The sequence below is a fragment of the Diadema antillarum genome, unplaced genomic scaffold (genome assembly GCF_040938485.1).
Source record: "Diadema antillarum isolate AM-2024a unplaced genomic scaffold, OU_Dant_1.0 scf00000028, whole genome shotgun sequence".
Taxonomy (NCBI): domain Eukaryota; kingdom Metazoa; phylum Echinodermata; class Echinoidea; order Diadematoida; family Diadematidae; genus Diadema; species Diadema antillarum.
In genome coordinates this window covers 7,044,313-7,061,857 of record NW_027270917.1, presented here as the reverse complement: position 1 = coordinate 7,061,857, position 17,545 = coordinate 7,044,313, and the positions used below count along the sequence as shown (strand labels likewise).

At 39.1% G+C, this 17,545-nt stretch overlaps 2 protein-coding genes across 2 annotated transcripts in view; both read right to left on the bottom strand.

Moving 5' to 3' along the window:
* Positions 1 to 1,736: 1,736 nt before the first annotated feature.
* On the bottom strand, positions 1,737 to 3,467 carry LOC139736349 (carbohydrate sulfotransferase 1-like). The gene has a single exon (XM_071647107.1). The coding sequence runs from the start codon at positions 3,465 to 3,467 to the stop codon at positions 1,737 to 1,739; it is 1,731 nt and encodes a 576-aa protein (XP_071503208.1).
* A 7,361-nt stretch (positions 3,468 to 10,828) lies between these two features.
* Positions 10,829 to 17,545, bottom strand: part of LOC139736338 (RILP-like protein 1) — a 33,887-nt gene continuing 27,170 nt past the window's right edge. Inside the window, exon 7 of the mRNA XM_071647097.1 lies at positions 10,829 to 12,545. Within this exon, the coding sequence (XP_071503198.1) occupies positions 11,978 to 12,545 (568 nt within the window). The 3' untranslated portion in view covers positions 10,829 to 11,977. The remainder of the gene's footprint in view (positions 12,546 to 17,545) is intronic.

Below are 17,545 nucleotides of genomic sequence, written 5' to 3'. Positions count from 1 at the left end.
CCACCACCACCACTTGACCATCCTCATCCTCCTCATCATCATTCTATTTCGTGGATGGACAATTATTAATATCATGATTAACTGTTAGATTCTTTTCCTCCCTTCTTCATCTAGCTACTGACGTCACTGGCCTCTATTCAGGTGACTTACAAATGACAATAACTGCTGCCTTATGCCATCGCGATTTTCGTCGTGTATCATTTATTACCACCTGATCCGATTTCAGTATTTCTCTATACAACTGAAATTCAAAATACTCAAGATAAAGATATCTTATTATTATATACCCCTTTTTGGGCGGAAAATTCCTCAAAATAGAATAAAAACCAATATGACACTGAGTTGAACATTGGGCGCGCTGGCCATCAGTTTGAACTTAACCGATACGGTACATGCAGAACAGACAGAGAGCATACATTTCGACTTGAATAGTAGACAGTACAAGTTCTATAATTCTGATTCTAGATTATTCTTTCGTATAAGTATACAAAGTATGAAATAAATACTAGCTGACAGTGATATATGACGTCTGAACGATATACAATGCAATTGCGAGGTTTCCTATTTCAGAACGGAGAAGAATGATTAGCGTGATTTGCAGGACGCAGAACGTATTTTCGCAATATAGTGCTGAGAACACCAAATATACATATTGATATACATACATATAGTTTTATATTTGTATCTCTAAGGATAGATTTGAACTGGAAAACAAATGCATTATACAAAACACAACTCTGATGAGTTGCCACAATTTCTAATCTGTCCCTTCTGTGATAAGAGAGTGGTCCGCTTGGTATATGGGCTTCCTTTAAGTGCATAATTCCAACTACTTCGTCGGTTATCTTACTGCTGCAATCAAGGTCGTTGGTCTTCCCGATTAAGGATTTTTTTTTTTTTTAAATAAGAGGATAAAACATATACTTCAAGAAAAAAAAATGTTTTCTTGTGCAAATGACAATACGTTTCAAAGTGCTCTTTTAAGCGACAAAATAAACAATGAGAAATGAATCAAGGGAAAATGTGAAAACAGAAGGGAAAAACGACAGTGAAATAAAAAAGAAAAAGAAACAAAGAATATTTCTGCCTCTCTGACCTCACCAGCAGGGAGAATTAGAGGGTATTAAAAGGTCATTTCACGGTACGTATCTCCCTCTTCCAGTATTGATTAATCCAGTCAAGTGGAAAATTCCTTTGATACCTTATTTCTCTTCTAGATACAAAATACGCACAAAATAACTCGCCTTCCACTGGTAAAGAGGCGCTCGTTAATCCCCTAAAAAGATGAAAGGCATAATGAGGCACATTTCTAGATGAAGTGCAGTGATACGTGGAAATTATATTTTGACAAGTATACTGTTCTCAAACATGAATATTAACACCGCTTCATGTCGGAATGATATTATACACACTCAGACGGATAGAAATGACAATACATTTTACAAGGAATAGAGGAAGGAGAACAAGGAGTAACAGAATGTGAATTATAGAATGGTGGAATTAAATGAGAAAGAAGATGGAGGAATTGACAGATGAAATGAAATAAGGAGTAAAACGAAGGGTAAAGGAGAGAGTAAATGAGACGGTGTATAAATATTACGAAGAAAAGAGAACTAAGATGAAAGATGGGAAGGAAATAAAGGACAAGGAAGGAAAGTTGATGAAGGTCAAGGGGAACATACATGAGTATACAAAGTTGTATTATGCCTCTATGATTAATACACCAAGGCTCATTATTACGTGTTCCGCTTGAGAGCACTGTACGGGGGATATCCCAATAACTTCATGACGTCCATGCACAAGCTCTCGACCTGCCCGATCTCAACCTCACTGAGCTCACTCATCCACCGGCTCGCCGTCGCCGTCGCGTTTTTCGCGATGCCGAACGTACCCTGGTCGCTCATCTGAGCATTCGTGTTCTGCTTCACCCACTCGCGCACGCTATCAGGGAGCGTCCACCCGACGAACTGATACAACTCTTCCGTCTTTCCGACGGGATCGTCGGCGAAGTCCTCGTAGCGTAGGGGAAGATACCGCCCGTGGAGCCACTCGGGGAGCTGCGACGGCACCATAAAGTTTTCCCGGAGCCAGCTGCACATGAAAGGTACCGATTCCATGTGGCGCGTCTCTTTGTCGAGCAGCTGCAGCGGCTTCAGTCGGCCGGAGGTGGAGAAGTTCTTGTGAGCGAGGTTTTCGTGCCCCCATTCGTACAAGTAGTTCAGCCTCGATGCCATGGATCCTCGCGGATCTCTTACGAGGTGAATGACCTTTACGTTCACCTTATCGCTCACCACGAGGGGCTTGATCATTCCGAGTTCTCCGCGGATGATCTTCGTCGCTAAACTCCGATTGTGCTTTTGGCACAGGTCACGCAGCCACAACGCGTCGGGAATCCGGCGATCGGCCTCCAAAGGCAATGCCTCGCAGATGGCTCGGTTGCGAGTCCGTCCCCCTTGGCTGTTCGTTATATTCACAAAGTCGACGACCTTGTCACCAAAGTCACATTTTGCTATATCCCCGAGAATTTTCATCGAGTAATAATACGTCTCCCGGGTGAACGGGCCCGGTATTCGCCAAAGTTTGACCATGTCCTCAACTACTAGCAGCGGCTCGAAAAGGTAGAAGACTTCCGGGTTTTGGTTGAAGAGCTCCCCAATGACGCTGGACCCAAATCTCCACTGAGCCATGATGATGACGAAGACCGGAGCATCGTCGTCGTTGCTGGTCTCCAACATCTTCTTATTCTGGATCGAGGCGGTGACTCTTTTATCACCTTCATCACCCTTGTTAGCAGGTGGTTTCTGATCGACCCCTCCTTCATTTCCTGCTTGTTTGTCTTCAGCAACATTGTCATGAGTTCGCTTGTAAATCTCATTCATTTCTGCTTTCAGTGCGTCATTCTCCTTTAAGTTTTCTACACCCTCGAGCTCATTGTCCTCCGCGGATCCACTCTTCACGACATCTTCATCCCTCCTGAAGCTCAGCATAGCCCCATCATCACCATCATCGGAATCAGAGGTGGCAAGATCCTCCGAATCCTTGTTGCCCTCAGTGATCTTCGTTTCTGCGCCAGGGGAGTCGTGTGGCAGGTCCTTCCTCTCTACGATGTCTCCCTGCACGAGCCCGACATCTGCGTGGAGGCCGTCGTCGTGGGCGACTTCCCTCCCATGTACCCCGTCGGGACCGCCCTGATCCATTAACTGTCCTACTTGCCTTTCTCGATCGTGATCATCAAGGTCCTCAACAACAATGTTCCCCTGAACGGCCTTGATCACGCTGGCTTGGTCGTTCCTTCGCGACGACGATCCGAAGCCAACGTCGCAATCACTATACGGAGTCGTCTGACCGCTGCATTCGTATCTTTTCACCAGATATCGCACGGTGTAGAAGACGATGATGGGCAAGAGCAGGAGGAAGACTGGCCGGAGCCTGCCGGGTACGCACTGTCTTCGAAACTTCAGCGACATCGTACTAGCGCAGTCTGCTCCCCAGTCTCTCTGTGCGTGTGTTTACAGTACCCATGAATTGCAGCTGCAATGCGGAGTAACTCTCGATCTCACATGTACATTGCTGCACGAACGATTGTAGCAGGCCCACTACACTTTGGCAAGACCATCATACCTTGATAAATGAAGCACCAGCAGCACCTATTGCTTCCACTCGTAGAGTTTCGACTCTCGCTGAGACAGTTTCCATTCTGAATTAGCTCCTTTGCCTGACAGTTTGCTTGAAGACTCAAAAGAAACGATTCAGACGAGCTTTCTCTCGCTCTCTGCCGCTATTCATAACGTCACGGAGAGGTTTACCCATCAGAAGACGCTCCTGTGTTGACATGACTGCTATACAGCAGCACCGAGGGAAATCATTCCTATTGTGTTCGATTGCGTAACAGATTCCATCGGCTTTTGTAAAGCTTTACGCCATGTTTCGGACCACGTCGCGATACGATAATAGTCTTGATATTCAGTCCCAGTATGTAGGCAAACTTACCACTCCCCGAGTTGTAGCGTATTGGTCAATGCGGTGCATCATATCGTTTAAAAAAAGTTATGACTTCTTTCTTACTTTCATCTTTTTTTTTAATTTCATGAACACAACCTGATTTGGAAGATCAGTTACCTCTAAAGTGTATATTGCATTTACAACGAAATGTGTTGTCATCTATTACTGATGAACCTAATCTACACAAGCGAAGTATAGTAAAGAAGCTATTAAAGCAAAATTCCACCCCGTGTTCAAGGGGGGGGGGGGCGAGTGGAATCCTACGAACAAAATGGTAGAATCTTGTGCAAAGTCACACTTCAGATAACAACTTTCTGACGCAATGAAGTATGTAGTCTGGATCGTGTTCGAATTTGGGTTGAAACAAAATACATGTATATGTTATGCGTACAATCAGACGAACATAGTATACAGTATTCGATCTCAGCAAAATCTCATCAAAATTGCACATGTTGACATCAAGTAACAGACATCAAGTTTACAATGTCCTGATCGAATAGCGATACAGTTTATAAACCTATATGCAAAGTAGCTTGTGTGATGATGCTATCCATACACACCCTATGATGAGGACAAATATCAATACATATCAATTTTTACAGTATATGGATTCTTTTTCTTCTGCGAATTCAATCCTACAAATAACATCGCTGGTTTGTGTAGCGCAATAAAAGTTATGTACGATGAGGGAAAGGGTATGATACCAGATTTCGCGTAAAAATACAAGCGACAATGTCTCAATGCACAAAATAAGGACCACTCTTGAATAGATGGATATATCTCATCTTCTTTTCTTTTCTTTTTTTTTTGTGCTTCTGTATTTTTTTTTTCATCTGAAATTAACTTCCGAAAAGGTGGAGAATGGGGCTACAATCTGCAGCTCCATAGGGTGGGGTAAGAAGACTCCTCCGTGTAAATGATACCAATCGTAGAGCGAGGCGGTGGACGGATGTCAAACCGTTCACTCTTTCGTCACCTGTCTCACATGCATATTAAGCTTGCCCTACGCAGCAACTTATGGGAACTCATCTATCATCAGGTGATCATGTTCAAACGAAGGATGCATTTGCATAGATCAGGGGGCATTTCATGAAGCGTTTTGGTCTGATATTTTTCTGACAAACTGTAACAAGCTACTGAAAGCCTCGCATCTGATTGGCTGAGAACAAATTTGTCCGACAACTTTGTCGGACAAAATGCTCCGATCATGAAATGCTCCCTAGGTGACCATGATGGTCCGACAATAAACACTTGGGAAAGCGTCAATTTCATTATTTTTGAATTGCATATTGCCACAATTTGATTTATGCATGCATGATTCATATAATTATTGTTCCGTGAACTTTCTAATATGAAATCGATAATAAACAAGCAAACAAACAATAAACCACAAAAAAGAAAATCTATTCCTATTAGTATTGCCAAATAATACATGTACCACTTTTGCCGTCAAGTGGATATGCTGGCATTCACCATTAAGGATTACTTGAATAGTCATATACAGTATCTTTAAAACAGAGCATTCCCTGTTTGTACAACACATAGAGCTGTAAGTTTGTAAATGCAGCTCTATGGTACAACATGATCCCTTTTTGTTTCTGCTCATGCGCACAGTGTAACCCCGAACTGGCTTAATATACTTGTTATTGCGGGTTGCATGGGACATAGGCCTTAATGCAGGCCTATAAACCATTAAAGTAAACCTCAATGACACGGCCTTTTCTACACGCTGGTGCTAACCTCACTAGCAAACAAATAACGTTTCACAAGAGCTCGTTCCTTCGGCAGTATGGTAGAGGATATAAAAAGGGAAACGGTTCCTTTTGTGGGAACGCCTTGAAGACCTCTGTGTGTATTTTAGAAGATCAAAAAAGGAAGTCACGAAATGGCTTCGTCTTGTTAATAAATCCACGTATACATGTACTTTTGTCATCTTTAGAGGTGCTGAGATTTTTGACAGATCACCTTCTGACGCCTAAAGTGGCGTGTGCTTCAATTTTCCGCGTGCGGATAAAGAGCAAAAGCAAGGAGACAGAATTATAAGACAGAATGGAGGCAATTCTTCAGTTTCTATGTATTTGCGGGTTTATTTCATACAGTATATCTACTTAATATCTTTGTTATCTTTCGTGGGGGGCAGGTCTGCATAAGGGGCATAGAGAATGGGAAAACAAAATGGCACATGATACAACGTCAAAAACAAATACAATACGCTAAAATGGAACACACACTTATCATTTAGGAAGGAATTGGTGGTTTTGATGTGTTATTACTTCAACAATAACACCAGCAGAATATGCAATATAAGGCACATGGTAAGTGAGCACCAGAATATGTATTCCAAAATTTGGTGATAAAACTGGAAGTCCAGTGTGATAGAATACTGTAGTACACTGTGAAAATACACGCTTATATCTTTCCATATAAAATTATATTCATAATAATATTATAAGCTTTATTCATGATTTCTAATATCTCAATTTCTGATAAATTGCTACTACATGATATCGATGGCAGAAATACAATGTACGATATATTCTGTACAAATTTTACATAAAATAATATGTCTGAAGTTGGAATGAAACACACCATAACCTCAGCAAAATAATCATTTCACGACAAGATCTTTCAAAATTAATACTGCAATCAAATGATAATAGAGAGACTGGACTCTCTATGCATTTAGCAAGTGGTTTTAAGAACTGTCAAATCTAAACCACTGCATCATTACTGTACACCATGTGTATGATTTATCTTCATAACACTGCACAACAATTATTATAGTGTACTGTATACATTGTATATCAGTATATACACTGTATACTGTATAATTATATGCAAAAGAATTGAGTTCCTGGCATTTTAGGCGGAAGATTTTCTGAATTAGCATATCTATTAACTGATTAGGGGGTAAAAAAGATATACCTGTTTACTAACACATGTTGTAATATCAAGATACTGTACTCCCAAATGCTGTCAGTATCCCTCCCCCAACACAAACACAAAGTGTGAAAAAAAAAAGGAAATCAAAATTTCAATCTGAACTTTAAACAATGTTTGAATCATGGTTTAAGCCAAACAAAAACGTAGGTGTGAACTGGCCCTATGTGTCTAACAGAAAAGAATCATAAAACCTACTTGCTAATACTAAACATTGTCCTGAAACACAGCATTGCAATCATTCTATGAAAATTGAACACTTCAAAGCTCAAAAATATATTTATTAGAAATCCTGAGTTGACTTTTTTTCTTGACTCTTTGGTAACTGTGTGATATTAAGCAGTCATACTCACGTTTGATATCCACATGATAAAATCAGAACATATTAATTTCACTCACTTGCTGCACTCTTTAGCAGTGTCATTCAGAAAAAAAAACCCACCAACCTTTGATTTAGGATGTCCTCACTTGATACAGAAATAGTGATAATGTTAATGATAATAATAATGGTAATACTACTACTACTACTAGTAATAATAATAATCATAACAATAATAATAATAATAATAATAATAATAATAATAATAATAACAATAAAACTAATGATAACAATAACAATGGCAACAAAAGTAATTATGGTACATGTCTAACCTACTGCATAATATCATATATCTGTGATGCCACAAACTCAACAAACTGTTACCTGTAAATGGCAATCCCTTCATAATGCCAACTTCAAATGTTTGGAACAAGGATGTCACTACCCAGAAAATAGGAACTTATTACTCCAAATCACTGCAGAGGTAAATACAGTTCAATTTTAGACAAGAGAAAGAAACTACAAAAATTGCATTTTAGAAATACAAATCTCCAAGTAGTCTCTATGACACCAACATCAACAGATCAAGTTTTCACCATGTTTGAAATTTTGATTGATATTGCTCTTATTTTTATTTAAATCTAAATTTAGGCCATTTGATACTATGTTCATTATTGTAATGAAGTTTGCAAACTACACTATTGCATATGCCCAAGATTAAAATTTTGAGTAAAATAGTATAGATTCCTTTGGCTAATCTATACCGCTGTAACATTTTAAAACAAAAACAGCATGCTCAAATCACATTAACTGCAGGTTGAAGCTGTTTTATTGCATATTTACACAAATTACTCATTTCACTCATCATTGCAATAAAAAATTTGAAATATTGATCTTTATTAACCAAATGTTCTCATTGTGACACTGTCTTATAATAACAACCTGTACATTTCTACATATTACCTGGAAATACGATAAAATCATGCACACAACAATATTTCCCACAATCGATTTTAGTTTGCTACTTTCGTCCCCCCAAATTCAGTTCCATGACCTTTTGACCTCATGAGTTCCACTCTAAAAACATTTGCATGCAATGAACACAAAGTGACTCACACAAATACAAAAACTTTACATCAAGATTTCAGATGTGTTAAAAAAGAGTACTGTTGCACAGTTCTGTCTTTTTCTAGTTCAGAATAAGGCACTCTCAGAACAATACATAGAATAACATGGCCACAAGTAGTTATATAGTGAAACTTTTTTTTACAAGATCATATTATCAGAGTTGCATGAGAGGATTTTTGCAGGTAAGGCAAACTGAGTAGAAAGAATGGATTTACGAGCATGCCTGAATATGCACACACACACACACACGCACACACACATGTCCACACACACACACAAACTATAATAAGGCACCTTAACACTGTCTACAATTTTCACAATACATTATTGTGTGTTATTTGGAAGGAATTATTAAACCCGTTGAGGACGGGCTGATTTTGCTACAACATCCATTTCCCATAGACACCTGCCAGAGTTAATTGCGGACTTGTCTTCAACAGGTTAATACCAATAACCAGCACCTGAATGACTAATGCTTGTATGAAACTACAGTTAAATAGATGTTACAGTTTTGGTTGTGATTGGGGCTTCAGGCTTCCAACTTTTGTTGTTGTTGAAATAATGAAAAATCTGTTATGAAGAAGTAGCATACATATATAAAGAGGAATTCAGTATTCGATGAAAATTGGTTTTGAAATGGCCGAGATATCCAAGACAAAAGGATCTTGATAAAAGGTGGGATTCACCTTCAGTTTACTTTGTTTTTAAATATCTCAGCCATTTCAAAGCTGATTTTCATCAAATGAATTTGAATTTTTCTTAGAATTGTATGCTCTTTAATATCACATGGAGGGTTTCTAACTACATGTATCACATAGAAAAGTTGAAAGCTGAATCATCATCTCAACCATTACTATATCATTCCTTTAAAATCTGTGACAGTAATCACCTATCTAAAAAAAAAGGGGGGGGGGGTTGGGCGGCACCACTTTGTCACTGCCACAGACATTACCCCATGACAAAAATACATGGAAAAGTAGTCGTTAACAATGGCCATTTGTCTAACATGGCCAATGGCCATCTGATCTTATTCCTGTTATCAGTTTCTTATATATCTAGCAATCTACTAGTAATCTACTAGCAATCTACTGCCGCCAGCAAAATGCTACACCACTTTGTAACTGCCTGTACACAATAACACACATACATACTCTGGAGATTATAATGGGCCAATAGTAGCATGAAAATGGATCAGATTTTGGCATTGTAGTCTATATCAACTGAGTGTACATTGCACTTTCACATACATAGGCACTATGGAATTTGCCAGTCGATACATTCCTAGACACAATAAACATCATGTAACACTCTGTGTTTGCATACGTATACAAACATAATAATAATAATAAGTACAGCATTTGTAATGCGCCTTCGATCTAGTATCCTATTCTGAGGCGCAGAGGGACGTAATTATGAAAAGAATAGCATACATCGTAGTCATAATTGTACATAAGAAGGTTGAAAAAGAAGAAAGAGATAGGTAGAGATATACACACCAATGAACAATTCGTTGAAAATTCAATCGAAACAAGATACGAACATATGTGATTTCAAAAGCTTTTTAAATGTTTCAATGGTCTCTGCTGATCGGATCCTAAGTGGAAGAGCGTTCCAGAGAGATGGGGCTGCAGAAACAAAGGCTTTTTCTCCAAGAGTCGAGATTGTTCTTTTAACTGTTAATTGTTTACTATTACATGAACGGAGATTTCTGCCAGGGACGTATTCTGAAACAAGGTTTTGCAAATATTTTGGAGCTGAAGAATGTACTGCTTTCCATGTATGAAGAAGAATTTTAAACTCTATCCTCTTGGATACTGTAAACATCTGTATAAAGTGTGGTTTATAGCCTGTGAATGGCATTGCTATATGAAACAGATTTATGAATGGGCATCAATGCTCAAAGTTCAGACATGGCAGCCATGACGTATGCCCTGAGAGGCTCTTTGTCTGTAATGGCCATAGTGACAGATTTCAGAGTGGATTCTCTAGCTGTAAAGATTTGACAAGTACTGAATGTCACATCGTACACTGGAGGCACAAAAATTCTGAAGAGGACATAATGGTATTCATAATAACGTACAAAGATATTCCCAATCTCAAAGCCCTCAAAAACTGGTTGGAAAACAACACAAAAACTTGTAGAGTTTCTCCTTCCAGTTAGAGCAGCATTACAGAAAACCAATAACATCCTAATACAAATGTAAGGCACAATTGGGACAGAGATTGCGTTGTCAATGGAAGTCATTCATTAAATACTGTAAAACCAGAAATTTTTGCATGCATCATATTTCAGAAATTTCACAAAAGCCAAGATTTGCAAAATAAAAAGGCACATTAAATTTCTTGTCTGCACTATACGCATGGTATGCCAGAGGCAATTTGCAAAAATTTCATGCCGCGAAAAGGCTGTCTGATCCAATTTGTGGAAATGTCATGCTATGAAACTATCTTGCTTTACAGTAGCTGAACAGCTATCATTATTATTATTGTCTTTAAATCTGGAAGACAACATACATCCACTCATTAACAATCAAATCATGTTGGGTACCAGTATACATTAATCCCTTACATACGCATTACCATGTCAGAAGCATAAATGTCAGAATTCTGTTCATCCTTGTTACTTGTAGACTTGTCTACTACATTGTGTCTACCCAATCTGTCACTGTAAAGACTCCAGTAAGTGTATATGAAGGGTACGGTTTGTAGCTAGGAGTTGTTAAGCTGTCAGCTGTGCTGCACATGCTATCCAAACCTTACAATGCTACATACAGCTTGCGAGCAATTGCTTCCAATGCACTGAAATCCTCCTATAAACGGGGGCAACAGAAAGAAGAAAAAAGGAGAAAAAACAACAGAATAGTCATTATCTTTCGCTTTTTGTTCATTTGCCACTGATGGTCATTTCTGATGTCTAACGGTACTAGTCTGTTTGTTTTGCAACCATTTCTATGTTATATAATTCAAAGTTTACAATCTTGGGATGAAGATAGATGAGCAACTATCAAGGTACACTTGTTTGCAAAACATAGACTTGAGAGGGGGCTATTTTCTTCGGTCTCAGGGTCACTGATCCAGGAATTCTCCTGCAGATGTGCCACGGAGTCCAGCAAGCTCTGATGTTCATCACCAGCAGGATGCTTGAGGCAAAAAAAAAAAAATAAATAAAAAAATCTGCTCGCTGAAATGTCACAGGCACTAAAAGAAGTGTCTTGCTCATGGTGCACTGCCTCCATATAATTCTGTATAAGACACACAACACAACGAGTGTCCTTATATACGCAATAGTACAATATTTCTAGAAGATAAATATGCTTTTTGACATTGCATTATTACCAGGACTTGCTTGCAGGAAAAATATATGTATGAATAGAAGGATATGTGCACATATAATATTAAGTAAAAAGAAAAATGTGTCTCACACTTCTGCAAAAGCTTTGATCACAATTACCATGATAATAGAAATGCAAAGGCGAAGCATTTCTGCTTCAATTGAGTACTTTTTGTCTACAGTGTATTCAGGAGGGCAGCTTTTAGTAGATGTATATTGTATGCTGGACTCAAGGATGACAATGTTCATCAGCAATGTTAAAACGGTGTGCCAACGAAATCCTGGATTGGAACCAGACGCGAATCATAACATCTTGATGGCGATGTGTCTCTTGATCCACCACCGGCATCGCCGTTAGAAGTGTTCGTCTTTGGTTCGTTTCCAACGTTCTCAGAGTGTGGACTCTGCGACGGTGTGCCCTTAAACATCTGCAAGCACCTTTCCACAGGAGATTGTGATCGGGAGCTGCTGGCGGACGTCACGAGTCTGGACTTGTGCGGCGGCGTGGCGGTCATCTCGTACATCTCCGCCTCGCTGGCCGACCGCTGCTTGGCGTTGAGGAACCAGTGTTCATTCTTGCCGCTCATGACGACGGATCCGCCATTGCTGCGGCGATTCTGCGTCAGGTCAGAGTTCCTCCGCGGCACGGCAGCGGGCGGTGATGCAAAGCCGTTCTTGGAATTGTCCGAGCTCATGGACAGATTGAGAATCTCTTCATCATCCGCGGATGGAATGTCCTCTTTCTCAATGTCCAGCACTTCCCAATTTTTCAGTTCCTCCTCTACGTCTGTCTTACTCTTGCCAATCCCAAAGAGATTATTGAAGCTGGAATATTAAAAAAAAAGAAAGAAAAGAAGAAAATTGACAAAGTGTCTGATCCCTGGTTCAAATCTTGAATGATGGAATGATGAAAGGTGAATTACTCATACACCACAAATCAACAGAAATATAAAACAAAACTACAACACAAAAAGAAGAGAACACAAAACATGGCCAAAGAAACTGACCAAAAGGATATCATATGGTTTTGCATGTAAGAGTTTGGTTGTGCATGCTGTTTGTATGTGTGTGTTTCTAACCATTTCTGTCATTGACATGACAAAACAGAGTGGCCAATATATTCTCTGTCACTTTCTAATGGCTAGAACATAAAACATGCAGTATGGGAATTCATAAAGTGTGGCAGACACATTGATATTATGAAATGCACATATTTGTACAAATGTATCATGCTTTCACTTGTTCTTTTAATCTGTTCAGTACCAGACTTAATTAATTAGGTCATGATTTTTCACACAATAAAGCCTGTGCAGAATATAAAATTTAATTGCTTGGTAATTAACTCAATGTTTGGCACTTGGTACAGTTGGGTTTCACTGTCTATGTGGAAACAACAAATACATGGTTCAATAGTTTGAATAAGTTTTATATGATTAAATCATTGGCTACCATTTGATAACTTAATCTACCAGACCAACATGCTACATAGATTTACATTCATTGTACATGCTATACTTCATTGAAAGTGCAACAATGGTGTTGCTGGCAAAATACGCTATCATACAATAAGGGTCATCAAGGATTGATGTGTCATGCCAATGGTTGTGTTGCATGAAGATGAGGTTATTAGAGGTAGTATAGTTTTGGTGGAGATGAGGATTGGGCTTTTTACTTTTTGTGAAATACCAAGAAACCATGTATAAAATAGTATAGAACATGCCATTCTAAGAGGACTTTAAAGTTTATTCGAAGGAAATCAGTTTTGGAATGGCTGAAACATACAAAAATAATGTAAAGCAAAGTGATCGCAATAAAATGTAGTTCCCCACTATTATTAGGATCACTCTTTTGGGGTATCTCAGCCATTTCAAAACCAATTTTCATCAAATAAACGTTGAATTCGACCTGAAATTGCATGCTCTTTCATATTTTGATACGAGATTTCCCATCATCTTACCCCAAGTGACAAAAAAATGAAGTTAGGTCCAACCAAAACTATACGATCCCTTTAATTTATAGTACTACCTTCTACAGAGATATCTTGAACTGAACAAACTTCTCATCACACTGTTGAATGTGTACAGCATATTATACAGTATGGCAATGACAAATGAACTGAAATAAAGCAAAAATTTGCAAATTAGAATGATGCGGAAACATACGACATTAGCCATGCATACAACTCTTTGTATCTGGAAGGTTTCAAAACTAATAGAAACCTCTTGCAGTGTTGCAAAGAGTGATATTACACTATCCACACCATGTTCAGAGTTTGTTTTTATACACAGAGTATTGGCAGACAAATGCAATGACAGAGGTCTCATCATAATCCCAACTATAGCAAGAAAGTTATGGCATTCCAAAATTTTCTCATGTTTCCATGAATCTGTGATATTACTCGCATCGCATAATCAACCTGGTGGATGTGACGATGTCTTTGCATCACCCGTTCATACATTCCTTGAAAAAGAAATGTGAAACTCAAGTCTTAGAATTCCACAGCTTTTCTATCCTGTGTCCAATCTCAATAAAACATCTACAGTGGCGGACCCAGAGGGGGGTGCAACCGGCGCATGCCCCCCTTTTATTTTTGGTTAAAAACAAAAGAAATAAAAAGAAAAAAAATGAAATGAAACCCGGAAGTGGCACCAGAAATATTAGTCACGCCCCCCTTTACAGAATTCCTGGATCTGCCCCTGATCTATCATTCTGATTGTCTGAATCCATCCTACTTGGTGTGAAATTGTTACTTTAACAATGCAAGCAATGAAAACTCCATACATTCATAATTTCTTTCCCTCTCTGTTGAATTAGTGCCATTAGTAATGCACGTACAAATGTAGGATGTTATTCAAATTCATAAAATTCTTCCGTCGAGGTGTTTTTATTGCAACCGATTGACAAATCGCCCTACATCGATGTAAATAAACACTGAATTGATCAGTATTTTTTAGTAGTAGCCATAATAAAAACTCATGGGTGTACGCACTCGAGCAGGATTCGAACCTACGACCTCCTGGTCTCCGGACAGGCATCATCTCCACTAGACCACCGAGCTTTTGCCCGACAGCAAGTGTTGGTTCTAATCCTTCTAGCATGCAATGGGTGCTGCGTAATTATTTAAATTAATGAAATTCTTCCGTCGAGGTGTTTTTAGTGCAACTAATTGACAAATTGCCCTACATCGATGTAGGGCACTTTGTCAATCAGTTGCAATAAATGTAGGATGGTTGTTGTCCACAAATCAGTTAGAATTAAATCTGAAAGTTCTTGCAGTAAGTGGTAGTTACATGACAAAAAGAGAGTCTTCTTCAAACAAAAACAAAACAAGGAAGAAGAAAGCAGCAGTAGGCCTACGTGATTTGCACCATGAAAGCCGGATAAACTTTACTTTCTTTTTTTGGCCTTCATTATTCTAAGCGCAAAATTAGTTTTTAGGGTTAGAAACATGTTTTCAAAAATTGTTTCAGCACACCGAAGCAACCTTCAGTATATGTAGTAAGATTATATTTTAAAGATGAAGCTTACGAGAGAACTGAAATGAGGAGAGCTGAAAAAAAAAATCTGGCATAATCTGTCTTTCTTAATAAGTTGCTGTTAATATTCTGAAACATGCAAGGAATATAGCTATATACATCATATTGTAAAACAAACCAAAACAAATCAATATCTAAACTTTGTGCCACCTTCGAGTAGGTGGTCTCCTAAGAAAACAACTGCACACGATGAACAGAATTAAACTTCACAAAGTGTAAGTGGGCCTTCGCTCTGTCACATGTTAGTATTTATCTTGGATTTCAGATGTTAGGGCAATAACATGGAGGGAAAAATTAAAAAACTGGAGTGACAGTGAGTAAATGGGAAGTGGCCAGCAGCAAAGTGACATTCTAGAGTACTTAAAAACAAATTATTTCAAATCTGCATCACTCAATGAATTTTTGGATTAGCTATGTTAGTTATTGCTATGTCAAGCATGCCTATGGCAGAGTGTACAACTGTTGTGTATGATTGTGTTGAGGAATTAATGCATATAATCTGAAACAGAAAGTATTCAAGTGTTCTATTTGGGAAGTTTGAAACACATACATTGTAATTTCAGTTGATAATAATGAGCCAGCTTATTATGTTCAGACGATCCCCCCACTGTGAGGGGGCAGTTTGGAGAGTTTTACGGTCGACCGTCCACACATGCATTGAAGTCCCCTGCTGAAAGGGGGACAAAATCACGGCTGGTGGTTTCAGCTGAGTGTTAGGTCACCGTACATGGCACTGTAGGGTGCGCGATTGCAAATTTATACGATAGCAACATGTACAGCACCTGATTGCCTACTACTGTACTTTGCCACAACATGTCGAGCATGCGCACTTCTAAGGAAAACAGCTGTGCGAGAGATTAAGGTCAGTCCCCCGCCAGAAATTTGTTGCCGGACTCGACAAGCTTGCAGGGGGGGGGGGGGGGGGGGGGGAGTAGGGAATGTCCCACAGAGCGTTCACACGATGGGATTGCCGGGGAAAGTCCTGGCAAATGGGACATTCCCCACGAAGAGGGGGATCGCCTGAACGCAGTGTAAGTCATCCATTCTCAAATGGTCACGAAGTCTTCTTATTCATAATGAAATTAAAAGCACATTGTACATCGAAAACTTGATACTGTATAAGCTGCTTTTTGTGGGTAGAGTTACTTCCATGAATGAGGAGGTCACGGTCATTTTCGCAAGATGTTGTTCTCATGAACAGACACCGAGGCTATCGCATGCAGAATTACCCTAGCCAGTGGCAACATTTTCCCGTGTTGTTAGAATTTGTGGTCCAAAAATGATTCGCAAAATTTGCGACAATTAAACCCTCACAGAAATAACAGCTTATACATTTGATGCATTCTGATAAAATCAAAATCACTACAGAAAGCAAAACAAATGAGTAAAATGACACATGGCAAATATATCTAGGTAAACAGGACAAATCGCCTGTGGAGAAATGAATGAATTATGTTGTACAACTAAATTCACTTCAGACATGAAGCAAACAAAGCTATTATCCACATACGTATTCACAAAACAAATGTGAATCCTCACGAGGTATCTAAGATGAGTAGTCATATAATTCGGGTTAGTAGATTAAAGTGTGCATTCTCAGGAACAAAATCTTATTAGTGCCACCATGCAAGAGTGCCATGCAACATTCCAAAATTTTGCAGTGAAAAGTTGAAGTCTTATCCTTGCCTCGATACCATCGCCACGGAAACTAGGATACCAATGCTATGTCTTTAACTCCCCCAATTTTTTTGTGGTGGATGTAGTTTAAAGCCTCTGCAAATCTGTGTGCGTAGAAAGCAAAAGAGTATCATGTCTCCTGTAAGCATACTGTTTAATCAGTGATCTTGGGGAGACAAATTAGTAGATTATAACATTTTTTAGTTCCTCATGTTTTAACTTTCTCCCCAAAATGGCAAACTGCTTTGATGGACACGTGATCACTCAGCAGTACCAAGGAAGAATGCGAATGGGTCTATATGAGATAGAAATTTAAAGTGATATCTGATCTGATTGTATTGTACCAGGCCATAGCTACCATCCCACAGACAGACACAAACACACAGACAGACACACAGACAGACAGACAGACTGACAAATATACAACACAACAAACAGAGCTACAGATAGACAGGACAGAGAGAGAGAAAGAGAGCTACAGATAGACAGGACAGAGAGAGAGAGAGAGAGAGAGAGAGGGAGCGAAAGAGAGATAGAGACAGACAGACAGACAGACAGACAGTCAAATGCACAGACAAGTGTACAAACATGCACACAAACACACACTGCCAA